At 40.3% G+C, this 18,067-nt stretch overlaps 1 protein-coding gene across 1 annotated transcript in view; it reads left to right on the forward strand.

Annotated features, from left to right (window-relative positions):
- The first annotated feature begins 478 nt into the window (after positions 1-478).
- The window catches only part of NCKAP1L (NCK associated protein 1 like), a 45,260-nt gene continuing 27,671 nt past the window's right edge, over positions 479-18,067 (forward strand). The window contains exons 1-13 of the mRNA XM_070370890.1: positions 479-645; positions 1,712-1,822; positions 2,509-2,601; positions 7,357-7,413; positions 8,051-8,193; positions 9,110-9,200; positions 9,291-9,428; positions 10,206-10,254; positions 10,355-10,511; positions 16,373-16,429; positions 16,713-16,809; positions 17,344-17,453; positions 17,629-17,761. Coding sequence (XP_070226991.1) covers positions 544-645; positions 1,712-1,822; positions 2,509-2,601; positions 7,357-7,413; positions 8,051-8,193; positions 9,110-9,200; positions 9,291-9,428; positions 10,206-10,254; positions 10,355-10,511; positions 16,373-16,429; positions 16,713-16,809; positions 17,344-17,453; positions 17,629-17,761 — 1,338 coding nt within the window. The 5' untranslated portion in view covers positions 479-543. The remainder of the gene's footprint in view (positions 646-1,711; positions 1,823-2,508; positions 2,602-7,356; positions 7,414-8,050; positions 8,194-9,109; positions 9,201-9,290; positions 9,429-10,205; positions 10,255-10,354; positions 10,512-16,372; positions 16,430-16,712; positions 16,810-17,343; positions 17,454-17,628; positions 17,762-18,067) is intronic.

The following is an 18,067-nucleotide window of genomic DNA, read 5'->3' on the forward strand; positions in this document are numbered from 1 at the left end:
ATCCGACTCTTTTTCGACCCCATGGACTATAGCTCACTGGGCTCCTCTGTCTGTGGGATGTCCCAGGCAAGAATACTGGAGTGGGTTGCCATTTCCTTCTCTAGGGGATCTTCCCAACCCAGGAATTGAATCCGAGTCTCCTGCATTGGCAGGCAGATTCTTTACCATTGAGCCACCTGGGAAGCCCCTTATAGGACACTAGTGGAAGGCTAAGGCCCAAAAGGTTGGTGCCAGACTATGAAGAGCCTTGAAAGCCTGCCCCTCTCCCCCACCCCACTCATTTCACAGTCTTACCAAAAATACTGCAGAGCTAGAAAGAGGAAGTCTCCCCTGCTGAGTGTGCAAGAGGAAGTACAGAAGATTCTGAGGGCCTATGAGGCGTAATGACTACTTTCAGCCCCGAGCCAATTGTAGAGGTAACAGGAAGACCAGCGCACCAACCAGGCTGGGTGCCTCCGCCCAGAGGGTGTCACCACCCTAGCTGAAAGTGTTTGGGGAGGTCAGGCATTGCTGTCTGGATGCTCCTGTCTCTCAGTGGCCATCATGTCTTTGACTTCTGCATACCAGCATAAATTAGCAGAGAAGCTCACTATCCTGAATGATCGAGGTCAGGGGGTCCTCATCCGGATGTATAACATCAAGAAGGTAAGTGTGGGCAACTGGACTAGCACTAACTATTCCAGCAGCAGTAGGGCGGGGACCCCTGAGACCGGCAGGTCCAGCTGTTAGACTCCCTTCTCTTTTCTCTGGCCTTCAGTCCCTCAGATTATATAGGACAGCTGGTGCTGGGAGGCAGAAGGGGAGGCTTGTCTTCAGGGCTTCCGCCTTTTTGAGTATGATTCTCACCCCAAAGAGAACGTCTGCCTTCTGCTGGGGGTAATGGTGGGATGGGAAATAATTGTGTTCCGAGTCGCCTGGATAAAAGTCTGGGTCTAGAATTCTGGGTCTTATTGTTTAGCGCTGGCCCCACACTCTGAAGAAATCGAGTTGGGTGTCTGGCAAAAGTTTTTAAATGGAAATACTTTCCCTGAAAGGAAAAAAATAGATAAGACATTTGGGTTAAAAAAAAAAGAGTGACTACCTTTGAGTTACTTTGAGTCTGAGACAGGTCTCACTGTGGTCTTATATATGTGTGTTTAGGATAGGAACTGTGGAATTGGGAGAAGCTGGTGACAGGAGGTGGGCTAGTGCTGGGCCTAGTGAAGTTAAGAAATAAAGATGGGTGGGAGTGGGGTTTCTGGGACAGAAATTGGGGGATTTGGGGGACCTCGGTGCATTTCATAATCAAACAAATCACCGGGACACAGTTTCATCTCCATGCCTACTATAAATGCCCTTGGGATGAGATGCTTATATAATGGACATAATTATGACACTAATTCTCCCACGAAGTCTAACTCCTGAGCAGCTAGCTGCTTTTCTCACTCCTTCCGGCTTCGGCTGAGGGGTGGAGAGAGCTTCCTCTTTGTGTCAGGCCCAAGTAGACGTTAAGCTTTATCCAACAAGATGAGATGCCCAGGTTATTTAGCTCTTCTGATGGTTGGCTTAATGTCCTGGAACTTTTTCCTGACCTACTCTTATTCTTTTATAATTAGTACTCAGATCCCCTTTCCCTAAGAGAGATTGTGTAAGAATGCACAATGTGGGAAGAGGTATGTTTCCGAGGAACAGAAGAAAGGATTGATAACCATAATGTTATTTATCTGTGCAGACTTGTTCAGACCCCAAATCCAAGCCCCCTTTCTTACTGGAAAAGTCCATGGAATCATCTCTCAAGTACATCAACAAGAAATTTCCCAACATAGATGTCCGAAACAGCACGGTAAGACGTGTCCCTCTTCTGTCCTTTCTCCAAAATAACTGTGCTTGAATGGTTCAAGCTGTCTTTTGATGGCCTCTCTTTGAATTTGCCAGAGGATGGAGTGGCCTTTTTTTTTTTAGTTCTCCTAAGCTAAACCACAGGGCTTCAGGTTGTGGTAGTCTTGAGATTTCTGAGATAAGATGAGATTCTCCTAAGGGTAAGCTGGAGCAAAACACTGACCCTATTCACAAGAACACTTTGCTCTTACTGAGGACAGCTCTATTGATGCAGCAGTTGCATATATTTTATTGTTGCTCCCGTTTCCCACTCAGTGTTTTCTTGTTTATTGCCTTAGAGTTATGCATCTAGTGGCATATGCCTTACTTCTCCCTTATTACCTGTTACCCCTAGATTTCTTACCATCTTACTTACGACATCTTCTCATTCAGCTACTTTTGACTTAGATATGAATAGTAAACCATTTTGGCTGAAAGAGACCTTGAAATTTCCTCTCATTTAGACTCTATATCTAGTCAGGATTACATGCAACCATCCTGCCTAGATAGGGAATATTCTCTCCGAAACTTCAGAATTTGGAGATTTTCCAACTTCCCCTGTCTGCATATTTTAACCCTCTTTAAGGGTGTTTTAACCCCTATTCTCTTGTGTTGCTTTGATCACTTGTCTTCTTACTTTGTTTCTTTCAGCAACATTTAGGACCAGTGCATCGGGAAAAATCTGAGATAATTCGATACCTTACCAACTACTACCAGTCATTTGTGGATGTTATGGAATTTCGGGTGAGCTCTCTCTAGCCCAACTACCCAGTGTTTGGATGTTCATGTATGTTCCTTATTATTGTTTCTTTAAAATATCAGATGTATTGATATGGAAGGATGTCTAAGTTGTATTGTTAAGCGAAAGTGAGTTATAGAATACTGTATGATACAGTTTTATTTTTGTTTTAAAAGATACATAAATTTATATACACATGGTGTTATTATATATGTAGGAGAGATTTGGGATATTATACACTAAGCTGTTAAAAATACCTGACTTTGGAGCTGGATTATTATGATTGGCTTTAATTTATTACATTATATATTTTTGTATTCTTTGAGTTAAAATTTTAAGTATTTTTTCCCCCAAATTTTATTACAAATCTACTAAAAAATTTCAAGAACAGTACAATGAATATTGTCTATATTCCCCCTGGATCTCCTGATTTTTAATATTTTGCCATGTTTGCTTATCTTTTTTTTTTTCCCTTGAACCATTTGAGTTGCAGGCACCATGACATTTCTCTCCATAAATACTTTAGCATACATCTGCTAAGAACAAGAATATTTTCTTACATAACCTTAATGCAGCTATTGTACTCAGGAAATGTAAAATTGCTACAATGTTATAGTTAGAGCCCATAATCACATTCCTCTACTTTTCTCAAGGATCATACATTGAATTCATGATGTTATATCTCAGTTGTCATGTCTCTTTAGTCTTTAATCTAGAATAATTCCCAGTCTTATTTTGTCTTTTCTGCCACTGACTTTTCTGAAGGGTTCAGACTAATTATTTTTCAGAATTTCTCTCAATTTGAGCTTATCTAATTATTAATAATGTTTGATAGCATAATATATGGATGATATTTTATTTGAGTTCTAAACAATGAATATGCACTATTTTGTAGCCATAAACTGTAAAAAAATATTTAGTGCTTTGTTTTTGAAGGGCAACCTGATATGATGTTTTAAAAGTCTTAGAAAATATATTTTAAAAAAATATATATTTTTAAATGTAATAATTCTAGTTCTAGAAATTTATCTCAAGGAGACAATCAGAAGTGCTAAGGTATATGTATAAGAATGTACTCTCTTGCATTTCTATTGCATTATTTATGATAATGACAACTTGATGATTGATATGTTCAATAACTAGAGGCTTAATTAAAAGCCCAGAGTATGTGTCTATAAGTGAATATTATACAGCTGCTAAAGATGATACATATTTATATTACTTAGCATGGGAAAAATGCTCTTCACATGTTCTTTAGTGTAAAAGCAAATTACAATGTAGCTTAACAGAGGAGATATCCCTAAAATGTATATTTACATAGACAAAAATGCATATGAAGAAGGTTAGAACTTCTTTGTATAGTGAGATTATGAGTGGTTTTAAAAATGAGTTAAAGTTATGTTTGTATTTTCTGATTTTTCTACAATGAACACATTATTTATATATTCAAGAAATAATACAAATTTTAGTCATTTGAGCCATGTAAGTTTGTAATGGTATTACAGTATTTTTTCAGCTAGTACAAGAGTATGGAGCCCTGCCTTGGGTGTCCTAGGGAGCTAATCCAGGCTGGTCATCAGATCATGCAATGAAGATAGAAGGGGGCACACAGAAGATCATAAGTTCTGAAGAAGGGTCAGATCAGAGGTTATTCATTTGGAATTGAGAGTAATGGTTAGGAAGAAGGTAGGCACTGGTGGAGACAGTAGAAGAATGCTGGAAGCATATAAAAACATTTTTCACTAGGAGTCCAAAAGATACCTTCTGGTTGCTGCAGTGGTAAACTTCTGAGCCCAAGGAGTTTAGTACAGCTCATTCAGGGCTGGTAGGGAAATAGAGATACAGGTATTGTGTGTTGTGAAGTAGGTAGGCTCTGAATCAGACAGACCTGGTTTCAGCTCTCAGCTTTATCACTTATAAACTATATGACTTTGGTAAGAAACTTTTTGAATCCCAGTTTCTTTATCTGTAAAATGGGAAGTAAGATTTACTACATGGGGTATTTGTAAAAATTAAATTAGACAACACATTGAAAACACTTAACACAGTGTTTAGTGTATAATAGGGTAATAGGCCAACAGATGGTAAATCTATTCCTTTCTGATTCTATCTTTACAGTATAAAATCTGGGTAGTGACATTGGTTGTGTGAGTGGCTGGAAGCAAACCTCAGTTATATTATCCCTTGGGAATTTGGTTGCAGCAAGGAGTTGTAGACTGGCCCTCCCAGCAAAGGAGGCAGCATAGACCTGACAGAGGTCTTGAGGTCACGTAGTACAGACAGAATATCGTGGGCTCTGGATTCTAATTCTGGTCCTTACTAGCTTTGTGATCTGTGGTGAGTTTCTTAACTGCTCTCAGCCTCAGTTTCCCTGTATGTAAATTTAGATACAGCCTTTTGGGGAAGTTCTCATACATTTAATAAATTTGACAAATGTATACACCTGTGTAACAGCCAACATAAAATATGGATAATTTTCATCAACACAAAGCTTCCCTGCACCTTTTTATCCTTAGTCAATCCCAATTTATCCTGTCCCCAGGCAACCACTGATCTACATTCCAGATTAGATTTTTCTTTTTTAGAGGTTCATACATGTAATTAGGATCTATACACCATGTTTTCCTTTGTGTCTGGCTTCTTTCACTCAGCATAATATTTTTAAGATTTGTTTATGTTTTACATACCTCCAATTCATTTCCTATTTTTGCTGAGTACTATTTCATTGTATGGATACAATGTGTTTATCCATTTCCCTGTTGATGGACTTCTGGATTGTCTCCAGTTTTTGGCCAGTATGCATAAGTTGCCATAAACATTTGAGTACAAATAATTGTGGGGACATATTTTTCATTTCACTTGGATAAATAACCTAGAAGTTGAATTGCTAAATCACATGGTATGTTTATGTTTAATTTTATAAGAAACTGCCAAACTCTTCTCCAAAGTCATTGTTCCATTTTCTCTTCCCATCCACAATATATCGTGTTCCTGTTGCTCCACATTCTCATCAAACTTGCTTTCAGTTATTTATGTCATTCATGGCCATGTGCTGTGTGGCGTGTAGGCTCTTAGTTCCCTGACCAGGAATTGAACTCATGCTCCTTGCATTAGGAGCAAAGTCTTAACCACTGAACTTCCAGCGAAGTCCCTAGTCATTCTTTGTTTCTTTGGCTGTGCTGAGTGGCTTTCAGAATCTCAGTTCCTTGACCAGGATTGAAGCTGGGGCACTGCAATTAAAGTTCCAAGTCCTAACCACTGGACCTCCAGGGGACTCCTGAATTTTAGTCATTCTAATGGGTGTGTGAATCTACCTGCCAATGCAGGAGATGCAGGTTCAATTCCTGGGCCAGGAAGATCCCCTGGAGGAGGAAATGGCAATCCACTCCAGTATTTCTTGCCTGGAAAATTCCATGGACAGAGGAGCCTGGCAGGTTTGTAGTCCATGGGGTTGCAAAGAGTCAGACATGACTGAGCACTGCACTGCACTGGGTATGTAGTGGTATCTTCTTGTGATTTTAATTTGCATTTTCCTGATGATTAGTATTATTGGACATCTTTTCATGTTCTTATTGGTCATTTATATGTATATATTTAAACGTTTAATTTTGTGTTGGGGTATAGCAGACTAACAATGTTATGAGTTTCAGGTAATAGTGAAGGGACTGAGCCATACCATTTTTATATTTTTAATTGTAAACAGCCCATCCAAATCTTTTGGCAATGTGTTTTAAAAATAAAAATATATATACTCTTTGATCTAGTAGTTCAACTTGAGTAGAATTGACAGTATCTATGTGCAGTGACTAGGGCATCAGTTGGGAAAAGACGGAATGAACTGGCTGTATCATGGACTACTATGCAGCCATTAAAAAGAAGTGCATTAGGGCTCTACCAGAGACTTGAGGACTTTTAGTAGGTATGATTGAATAAAAAAAGTAAAATGGTAATAAGAGTGTGACATTATCTCAAGTTTTTAACACAAATGATTTTCAAAAAAACCCTCTCTCTTGTTTCTCCTTGCCTGCACAGGATTATATAAATAGGGTGAAAATTAACAAAGGACACACTAGGTTGTTAAACTTGTCTACCTGAAGGTTGGACAGGATGTAGAGTGGGTGCTGATGTGAGGGAGGAGAGAAGTATCCATAGTAAAACTGCTTATTATTTAGGCAAAATTAGGTATGAAAAGAAAAGAATCCCTCTCACACTGGAATGAGGGTTAAATGAAGTATATGCAAATAACCTAGTAAGTACTTAGCACATATTGTGGTAGGTGATCAGTAAGTAGAAACATGTAGAAAGTTTGGTAGTATTCCCATTTGTTAAAGAGAATAGGAGATAGAATCAAAGAACAGACTGATTTTGAGATTGATCAATTAAAAAAAAGGAGGGGGTCCTGATTTTTGGTATTTTAGAAACAAATGATCAGATAACCTGCATTTTGTAACCTTTTGTGCGTGCGCGCGCGCGCGCGCGCGTGTGTGTGGAGAAAGAGGGCACTGGGACAATAAGATGAGGGAAGGTGTGCACAGTGTAACAGGGACCTGTGCCTGTGGAGACATGGGCATCCGGTAGGGTAGCCTGCCAGGGGCCCACCAACAGCTTATGGAGGAGGAACTTCCCGAACTCAGGAAGCCTCCTGTATGTTATTCGGTGGCTCCTTAGGATCTCCAAGGAAGAGAGCCTTTCCCTCAGATTCCGATAGTACACGTCATCTTCTCTTCTTCACTGATTCTCATCTCCAATTCTACCCCCAGGATCATGTGTATGAACTTCTCAACACCATTGATGCCTGCCAGTGCCATTTTGATATCGTAAGATTCTTTGCAATTCTCTTCTATCCTAGAGCCATGGAAATGGTCTCTGTTGGAACAGTGTCGGGTGAGATGGGACTAGAGGAATGGCTGTTCTTCCAGGACTATAATATAATATATACTGTATAATGAATGAATGGCTGTTAATTCAGGACTATACTTCTGTAAAAATGGGGAAGTTAAAGTGCATTTACATGTTAAGCAGATCAGTATTGTGATTTTTTTAAAATATAAAATTCACGTAAAAATCCAACACCTAATTAGGTCGGCTCTAATTTCCTGGCCTTCTTATATTTTGAGTTCATTTTTAGCCCCTGAACTTGTTCCCATTTTCTTCTGAATTTGCAGTCTTGTCCACTTCTTCTTCTTCTTTTTTTCCTAATGTATATATATTTATTTATGTGACTATACCAGGTCTTAGTTGTGGCATGTGGGGTCTAGTTCTCTGACCAGGGATCGAACTCAGACCCCCTGCACTGGGAGCTCAGAGTCTTAGCCACTGGGCTGCAAGGGAAGTCCCCAATTTCTTCTTCTAAATAGACCTTTCCAGAGTCTGGTTAGCACTGTCTGGAATGATTGGGGAAATCGAGTTTAACAGGCCTTGCCGTTTTGGGGTTTCTATGTATTTTCCTTGTAGAATCTCAACTTTGACTTCACTCGGAGTTACCTGGACTTGATAGTGACTTACACCTCAGTTATTTTACTTCTGTCACGGATTGATGATCGACGGGTACTCATTGGCATGTTCAACTGTGCCCATGAGATGCTGCATGGACACAGGTGAGTTAAGGAGATGTATACAAGATGATGAATCTCATACATGCTGCTATGACGTAGAAGAGGATACAAAGGAAGTAGATGGCATGCTTTTTCATGTGAGAATCTATAATCTACATGATGACACAGGCAAAATAAAACAAGTTAGAATACTTATAAGGGCATACACTAAGACGTGCACTTTTATATACAGTTAACTCTTGAATATCTGCTAGTGGGCTATCCAGTCTGCATTATCTCTAGTGAGTTTTTAATCCTGGGCTGGCTGCTGCCACTCTCCTTTTCAGGTTATTGCAGAAAGCAAAGAAAACATTTTTTAATATTAGTAGGAATAATATTAGTAAAGTTAAAGCCTTTAGAGGTAAGTAATGTATGATAATACATTTGAAGCCAAATATAAATGGATTTTGGATTATGTACAGTTCTTTGCCTTTCTGTTAGTGCAAATAAAAGCATTTAAAGGCTGAAAAAAGTGAAGACCAGAGAGATCAGAGTGGGCTGTTGAACATTGTGCTATGTATGATGTATATTCCTACGTGCCTGCATGAGTACCTAGGCACGTGACTTACATTTGCTTCGAATGTGTGTGTGCGTATATATATACTTTTGGTCTGTATACAGATTTGGGTCCAGCAATAACTAATCAACACAAATTTGGAGAGTATCTATCGTGTGTTCAACCCTATTTCAGTTTCTTGTAAGGAAGAAACTTTCATGCACCAGCCCCAAATCATGTGATTCTGTCTTAGTATTCCAGGGCCTAGAGTGGGTTATCTTTATATGTAATTTACAGTTTAGTATCTTTGTAGGTGGGGGAGAGTACCAGCTTATGTACACACCTTTAACCTATATGCAAACATGAGAGTTTACATCATGCTTAGTGGAGGGCTGTAAGCATTTTCCCTGTGCTTTCTTCAAGTGACTCCAGTTTTGCCCGTCTGGGTCAGATGGTCTTGGAGTATGACCACCCTCTGAAGAAGCTGACAGAGGAGTTTGGGCCTCACACAAAGGCAAGTTTCTTGAGAGACTGGAGGATTTCTCAGGCAGAAGTAAGTTGTCCTCATCATTGACTTTAAGGATTCGTTTGTTTCCCCTCACAGGCTGTGAGTGAAGCCCTCCTCTCTTTGCATTGCCTCTTTGTCCGAAGGAACCAAGGAGCTGAGCAGTGGCGCAGTGTCCAGCTTCTGAGTCTTATTGGCACAGCCTCAGCCATGATTAACCCTGCTAATTCAGATACCGTGAGTTCTCTTTTCCTCTTGTCAGTGGAAGCATGCTCTTTCCAAGGTCATTTCTGTAGAGACTTCTTCCTTTCAGGAAATATCAGCCCTAAGAGTGCTTTAGCCCTCTGCTAGGATATGCTTCTGTGTTGATCATCTTATGTGACTAAAAAAATCATGGTTAGGTTGAAGCTTTTCTTTGGATCAGGATTAGGATGTGCCTGCCCATAGAAGGAAGTTAATAAATATTCACAGAATGAATTAATGGATGAAACTGAGTCATTAGGCACCTATTTAGCCCAGTAGGCACTTTAACATAGATGTCAATTAATTAACAAATGTTTTTATTCAGTTACTATCGGCCCAACGTCCTTGCTGCAAAAAATTTCTCGTCTAGTAGGAAGATAGGCCATGTGGTCATAAAAATAGAACTGATGGCACAAGATGTATGAGAAGCACCAGACAAGTGATTTATATTTTACATGGTGAAAGAATCCAAGGGAGGGGGAAATCATAAGATTTTGAGTATTACTCTCCTGAACTGTTGAAGAGAAGTTATGTCAAACCATTTGTCCTGACTTCTAGCTTAAGTTCCTTTCCCCCTCTCAAATATATTTTCCCCTCAATCCACTTCTAGTTTTCCCAGGTATTGGCTTATCAAAGTATCCTGATCCAGTCTGGTAAGATAAGAGTTGTGTTTGATACTCAAATTCTCGCTTGATTGCCTTTGTCTTGACCGCCTTAGTCTTTAGACCAAGTTAAATAGCTGTTAAAGCATCTCTGCCTCCCTTCTCATAGATGGCCTGTGAGTACCTGTCCGTGGAAGTGATGGAGCGTTGGATTGTCAGTAAGTTTTTTGTGGATTGAGGTGGGACTAGACCCAGCAGCATGTCACATGGAGATCAAGCCCTAAAAGTCCTCCTTTGCACTGTTTTACACACCTGCAGTTGGGTTTCTTCTTTGTCATGGGTGCCTCAACTCCAATGCTGACTGCCAGAAGCTGTGGAAGCTGTGTCTGCAGGGCTCCCTGTACATCACCCTCATCCGGGAGGATGCGCTCCAGGTGCACAAAGTCACCGAGGACCTCTTTAGCAGTTTGAAAGGGTGAGACCTGAGAGCCAAGCTAATCTTTGGGGATTTTTAGCCCCTCCTAACATCCTTTTCTAGTCTCCATGAGTGTCCCGAGTATAGGTATTAAGACATAGTTCTAATTATCAAAGAAATATTTATTGAATACATACTATTTACTAAGTACTTCACTCGATAGAGTAACTAATAAGTTAGCATAGAGGTTAAGATCATGGACCCTGAAACAAGATTACCTGACTTTGAATTCCAGCTCTGCCCTGACTGACTATGTGATCTTGGGCAAGTTACTTAGCTTCTCTATGCCAGGGCTGTTTATCTATAAATGATAGTACTTCCCTATGACCTACCTCCTAGGGTTGTTAGGAGGAATGAAAGAGTAACTACTTATAAAGCATGTAGAAAAGTGTTTGGTATGTTGTAATGCAGTCTATGTGCTTTTAAACAAAGACAGAATCTCTGCTCTCACAGAGCTTGCAAATTAGTGAAAAATAGATAAACTGTTGTGATATCGTAAGGGATTAGGATGTATAAACACAAACTGCTTTAGACTGGCTTTGGAGGATCCAGCAAAACCTGGGGACAGACCTGAAGAGTTAAACAAGTGAATTGTGTATGTGTGTGTGTGTGTAGGAGTTGTGGGGGCATGGATGGAGAGGCAGGGAAGTTGCTTAAGGCAGAGAAAGATACTTTAGGCAGAGAAACTGTCAAGGTTTCAAGGCAAGAGGGAGCATAGCATTTTCTAAGAAATTCATGCAGCTCTGGTTACAGAAATGAAGAAGTTGTCAAGACAAACTTGGAGAGGTAAGCTGGGGCCTCGGATGCCCTGGCATCTATTCTATTTGAGCCTATTCTAAAAGGGATAGGGAGTCATTGAATGATTTTTAAACAGGGCAGTGACACAACCATATTTACATTTTAGAAAAAGTCACTCTGGCTGCAGGGAAGAAAAGAAGTCAGATGGAAAAAACTAGAGGCAGAGGTTAATGAAGTGAATTAGGAGAAACTGAGGATGAAGTCGAAGTTTCTGGAATGGATACTTGGCATTCCTTAAGATAGAGAATACATGATAAAAGCTATTTTGTGGGAAAAGGTTGTGAATTCAGTTTTGAGCAGCTTGAATTTGAAGTATTTGTAGAACACTGAAGATAAATGTATGTTAGACCTTTTACCTTTTGGTTGTGGAATTTAGGAGAGATATTTGGATTCAGATTAAGTTTGGCAAAATGGTGATCAAAGCCTCGGGCATAGGTGAGATTACTCACAGAGAATGTGTGAAGTGAGAAAACACTGGGATAGAACCTCTGAGACATTGAAATGTAAGGGCCAGCAGAGGCAGAGAAATCAATGAGAGGAATAACCGAGGCAAGGGAAGAAGACATGTCAAGAAGAAAGGACTGATTACCTATGTTTGAGAGGTCAAATGAGAACTGGAAAATGTTTATTTAATTTATTTGTAAAGATGGTTTTAGTCCCCTTCTTGTTCAGTTCAGTTCAGTCCAGTCACTCAGTCATGTCTGACTCTTTGCAACCTCATGGACTGCAGCACGCCAGGCCTCCCTGTACATCACCAACTCCCGGAGCCTACTCAAACTCATGTCCATCGCATTGGTGATGTCATCCAACATCTCATCCTCTGTCATCCCCTTCTACTCCCACCTTCAATCTTTCCCAGCATCAGGGTGTTTTCCAGTGAGTTGGCTCTTCTCATCAGGTGGCCAAAATATTGGAGTTTCAGCTTCAGCATCAGTCCTTCCAATGAATATTCAGGGCTGATTTCCTTTAGGGTGGACTGGTTGGATCTCCTTGCAGTCCAAGGGACTCTCAAGAGTATCCTCCAACACCACAGTTCAAAAGCATCAATTCTTGGGTGCTCAGCTTTCTTTATAGTCCAACTCTCACATCCATACATGGCTACTAGAAAAACCATAGCTTTGACAAGGTGGACTTTTGCTGGCAAAGTAATATCTCTGCTTTTTAATATGCTGTCTAGGTTGGTCATAACTTTCCTTCCAAGGAGCAAGTGTCTTTTAATTTCATGGCTGCAGTCACCATCTGCAGTGATTTTGGAGCCCCCCAAAATAAAGTCTGTCATTGTTTCCACCGTTTCTCCATCTATTTCCCATGAAGTGATGGGACCAGATGCCATGATCTTAGTTTTTGAATGTTGAGTTTTAAGCCAACTTTTTCACTCTTTTTTTTCACTTTCAAGAGGCTCCAGTTCTTCGCTTTCTGCCATAAAGGTCGTGTCATCTGCATATCTGAGGTTATTGATATTTCTCCCGGCAATCTGGATTCCAGCTTGTGCTTCATCCAGCCCAGCATTTCTTATGATGTACTCTGCATATAAGTTAAATAAGCAGGGTGACAACATACAGCCTTGACATAGTCCTTTCCCGATTTGGAACCAATCTGTTGTTCCATGTCCAGTTCTCTGTTGCTTCCTGACCTGCATATGGATAACTTCAATTGAGTATTGAGATCAAAACCTGGATTGCAGTGAGTTTAGGACCAAATAGGAGATGAGCAATTTAGTAAGTAACTCTTTTAAGAAGTTTGACCTTGAAGGGAAGAATAGAGACAGGGTTATAATGAGAAGAAGGTAAGGGATTAAGGAAGGGGTCAAATACCTTTATTATCTTTGTAGTTGCAAAACTAACACCAGAAATGTAAAAAATACCAAGAGGGAGTTGACTACAATCTCATGTCCCCAAATATTTTGGTGCATGTCCTCTAGATGCTTGTGAATATATATGAACATATAGAGGGGTGTGTTTATTTTTAGCCTTATATAAGCAATTGATAAAAAGCAATGGATCCATATTCTACATTATATTGTGAAGTTTTAAAAAAAAACTTACTGTATTTTGTATATCTTTGCATATCAGTCTATAGACATTTATTCTTTTTAAGAGTCAAATAGTATTTCCTTATGTGGTTGTAACATAATTTATTAATCCAATCCACTATTGATGGACATTTGAACTATACCTCTCCCCCACTTTTAAAAAAGCCTTTGCAGATACTGTTGTAATGCGTATCTTTAGACATGTATCTTTGTGAACATTTCTATAGGGTAAATTCTTAGAAGTGGATTTTCTGGGTTAAAGGATGTGCATATTTCAAATTTTAATACCTCTTGCCAAATTGTCCTCCAAATAGATGTATTATCAACAGTCTGTGAGAATACTTATTCCTCATACTTTCAACAACTGAGTATTATCATTAAAACTCATTTCAAGGTTTGAGAGAGTAAATCTAAGACTAATAATTAGGAGTTACAGGAGGTAAATTGATACTGACATGCAGAAAAACTCTCTAATGATTCCTGCTTCTAGGGATTGGAAGGGATGTTTGAAGGGTATTTAGTTTCCCATCATTCAGAACAACAGTAACATGTAAGACTTATTGTTTAGGGAATTCTTTGACATAAATGATCTAATTTGATCTGCACATTACTTATACTCAGGCATATATATTAATATTGTCTTTCTTTTTTTCTGGCCATGGCACACAGCATACGGGATCTTAGTTCCCTGACCAGGTATTGAACCTGCATCTAGACTCTGCAGTAGAAGGGCGGAGTCTTAACCCCTAGACTGCCACGGAAGTCCCAATATCTTCTTTTACAAATGAGAAAATGGAGGCTCAGTCTCAAGGTCACTCGGTTAGTAGCAGATGGAATTAGGAAATCATTCCAGATTTTTTTGACTCTTAATCCTCTTGCTTTCCATCGTACCAGGTAGAGGATGAAATGACTACCCACCAGGAATGCTGTGGAGTTGAATCCTGATTTGATTACTATGATTTCCTACTCTACATTTCTTTGATTCTGTGCTAAGCTCAGTAATGAGGTGGTCTGGAGAAGAGAAATGAAAGATTATAATAAATTCGACTAACATGGTGGCAACAGATGCAGGACAAGAGAAAACAGATCTAAGGGACATAGAGAACACAGAGCCTACAGTGGTGTGGGACGTTTGAGCATGGGCCACTAGGAGAGAAAAAGAGATATGGTTAAGAGAGTCAGATATTGCAGATAAACAAAGAACAATGAAAAGGCCATTGAATGTGGTGATCCAGAAGTTGATGGTGACCTTAAAGAGAGCAATTTGTTTATTGTCTGAGGTCATATGGGCTTCAAGGGTCAGTGAAAGGTGAGGTGAAAAAGAATAAAGGTGTCTCTGGAGGAGATTGGTGGTATAAGGGGAATGGGCAGAGTTCAGTAGATGGTCAGGGTCAGTCGAGGGTCCTAATTCTTAGGGAGACGTGTTGGGAGAAGAGAATAAACCGGTGGGGAGAGTGGAGGATTACAGTGATCAAAGGACAGTTGAAGAAGTTAAATTCTAAGAGGAGGTGGGAAGGGGACCCAGCTGGAATAACTACTTTTACTTGAGAGCAGGGCCTGTGTCATATTGATGCACTGCTTCTTTGTATTGCCTTCAAACCTGGAAAAGTCCTTTAGCCTGAAGGTGTCAAGGCAGGAGCACAGGACAAGAAATCTATTCTCTACCTCCTCATTTAAACCCTATGTGACCTTGGGCAAGCCATTTTTCTTTCCTAGGTATTATTTTCTTCATCTGAAAAATAATGATGAGAACTAGATAATCTTTAAGTGGCATGACTATGCCAAAGCCTTTGACTGTGTGGATCACAATAAACTGTGGAAAATTCTGAAGGAGATGGGAATACCAGACCACCTGACCTCCCTCTTGAGAAACCTATATGCTGGTCAGGAAGCAACAGTTAGAACTGGACATGGAACAACAGACTGGTTCCAACTAGGAAAATGAGTACGTCAAGGCTGTATATTGTCACCCTGCTTATTTAACTTATGTGCAGAGTACATCATGAGAAATGCTGGGCTGGATGAAGCACAAGCTGGAATCAAGATTGCCGGGAGAAATATCAATAACCTCAGATATGCAGATGACATGACCTTTATGGCAGAAAGTGAAGAAGAACTAAAGAGCCTTTTGATGAAAGTGAAAGAGGAGAGTAAAAAGTTGGCTTAAAACTCAACATTCAGAAAACGAAGATCATGGCATCTGGTCCCATCACTTGATGCCAAATAGATGGAGAAACAATGGAAACAGTGACAGACTTTATTTTTTTGGGCTCCAAAACCACTGCAGATGGTGACTGCAACCATGAAATTAAAAGACACTTATTCCTTGGAAGGAAAGTTATGACCAACCTAGACAGCATATTTAAACATTACTTTGCCAACAAAGGTCCGTCTAGTCAAGACTATGGTTTTTCCAGTAGTCATGTATGGATGTGAGAGTTGGACTATAAAGAAAGCTGAGCGCCAAAGAATTGATGCTTTTGAAGTGTGGTGTTGGAGAAGACTCTTGAGAGTCCCTTGGACTGTAAGGAGATCCAACTAGTCCATACTAAAGGACATCAGTCCTGGGTGTTCATTGGAAGGACTGATGTTGAAGCTGAAACTCCAATATTTTGGCCACCTGATGTGAAGAGCTGACTCACTTGAAAAGACCCTGATGCTGGGAAAGATTGAGGGCAGGAGGAGAAGGGGACAACAGAGGATGAGATGATTGGATGGCATCACCGACTTAATGGACATGGGTTTGGGTGGACTCCGGCAGTTGGTGATGGACAGGGAGGCCTGGTGCGCTGCAGTTCACGGGGTTGCAAAGACTCGGACGTGACTGAGCAACTGTACTGACTGAACTGAAGTGACATGAGTCTCTTATTAGTAGGCTGGGGTTAAAAGTAGTGTTTAGAAAGATCCTGATGGTGAGCGCTGTCCATGCTTCCTGCAGACTGTAGTTTGGAATCTCCGAGGACTGGGAAGGTGGGATGAGGACTCTAACTGGAGGTGTGGCCAACCCTTCTGTGCTTGTGTCAATTCTCAGGTATGGCAAGCGAGTGGCCGACATAAAGGAAAGCAAGGAACATGCAATTGCAAACAGGTAAAGGCAAAGAATGAGCTCTTCCAGAAGGGATGGAATAGGCATCTCTCCTGACCTTTGCTGTTACCCAAGCTACCCCTATTTCTGTACAGATTTATTGTCTCAACCCAAGAACTCGCTGTTGCCCCACAGGGTCTTGTGTTTCCTTCCTTTCTAACTGTGGCCTTGAACCTTCCTCCTGGCTGACACCCCTTCCTAAAGGTAGATCTCGTCTGCTCTGCGTTTGGAGGATTTTTGAGGGTAGGAGAGGCAATATTCTCTAGTTTCTGCTTTCTTTCCTCAGTGGCCAGTTTCACTCTCAACGGCGCCAGTTTCTGCGAATAGCTGTGAAGGAGCTGGAGACTGTGTTAACCGATGAACCGGGACTACTGGGTCCCAAGGCAAGAGAAAGAGAGGAAGGGAAGCATGATTTGGCATCCCTGAGTTTCTGCATTTCTAAGTTTTTTGTTCTGTTTGAGTGTGTGGTTCCCTTGAATCTTCTTGGAGTACCCTAAAACTTGTTGTATCTCTCTTTTGGGCACTATCATACAGTATCATATGTTATAGTTATTTGCATACTTGCCTTATCCTCTATTTGAGTGTGAGCTAATTAAAGACAGAGCTTGCTTTTTTTTTTAAACCACATAAATACCTAGTAAATATTTTACAAATTTAATTTGATAAAGTGGTATTGACCTAGTAAATATTTCTAAAATTTAATTTGATAAGGTGGTATTGTGAACTCATGTCAACGTATATATAGGTCTGATTCTCGTAGGATGCTTTTTTTGTGGGTCTCTGTGTTTAATGTTGGACACTGTTGTTGGTATGGCTACACAGTTGTATCTATAAGCACATTTTCATGATGGTTTTCTCTGTGCTTTGAAATCCATTTCTAAAGTTGAAAATCCTCATAGTCTCTGTCCCCTCCGTAGGCCCTTTTTGCTTTCATGGCCCTGTCCTTCATTCGTGATGAAGTCACTTGGCTGGTTCGCCACACAGAAAATGTCACCAAGACGAAGACGCCTGAGGACTACGTTGACTCGTTAGTTCTTGGCATAGTTAAGAATCTTGACTTTAGACGGACTGGGAAAAGGGACAGGGAGTGGTGCATCAGATGACCTTGGGAGGTCTCAGTTTCTGCCCTGTTGCCACTGTCTTTGTCTCAGCTCATATTTTCAGTCTCACACTGCCCTCTGTTCTCATCCTCGACTTTGCAGGAGCATTGCAGAACTGCTTTTCCTGTTGGAGGAGGTTAGGGCTCTGGTCCGAAGACATGTCAAGGTGATTCAGCAGTACCACCTTCAGTACCTGGCCAGATTTGATGCCCTTGTGCTCAGTGACATCATTCAAGTATGTTTAATTGATGATACTTTGGAAATTTGGGGGTGATCCCTGGTCATTTTTCTCTGGGGGTCACCTTGACTGAATCTCATGCTCTGTAGATTGTGTGTCAAAAGCCCAATTTTCTCCTTTACGTTTGTTAAAATTTAAAAAAAGGACTAATAATCTTAGTAATTTTCCTCCCAAGTGATGCTAACAGGAGAGAAAATAAAGGGCAGTTGGATGTTAGCATTGAATTCAGGGAGTTTCTGCTGTGTTTTGCTTGGCTCTTTTTTGTTTGTGACACTTGGCAGTTCCTTCTACCTTCATATACTG

This window comes from Bos mutus, chromosome 5 (genome assembly GCF_027580195.1).
Source record: "Bos mutus isolate GX-2022 chromosome 5, NWIPB_WYAK_1.1, whole genome shotgun sequence".
In the NCBI taxonomy this organism is placed as follows: domain Eukaryota; kingdom Metazoa; phylum Chordata; class Mammalia; order Artiodactyla; family Bovidae; genus Bos; species Bos mutus.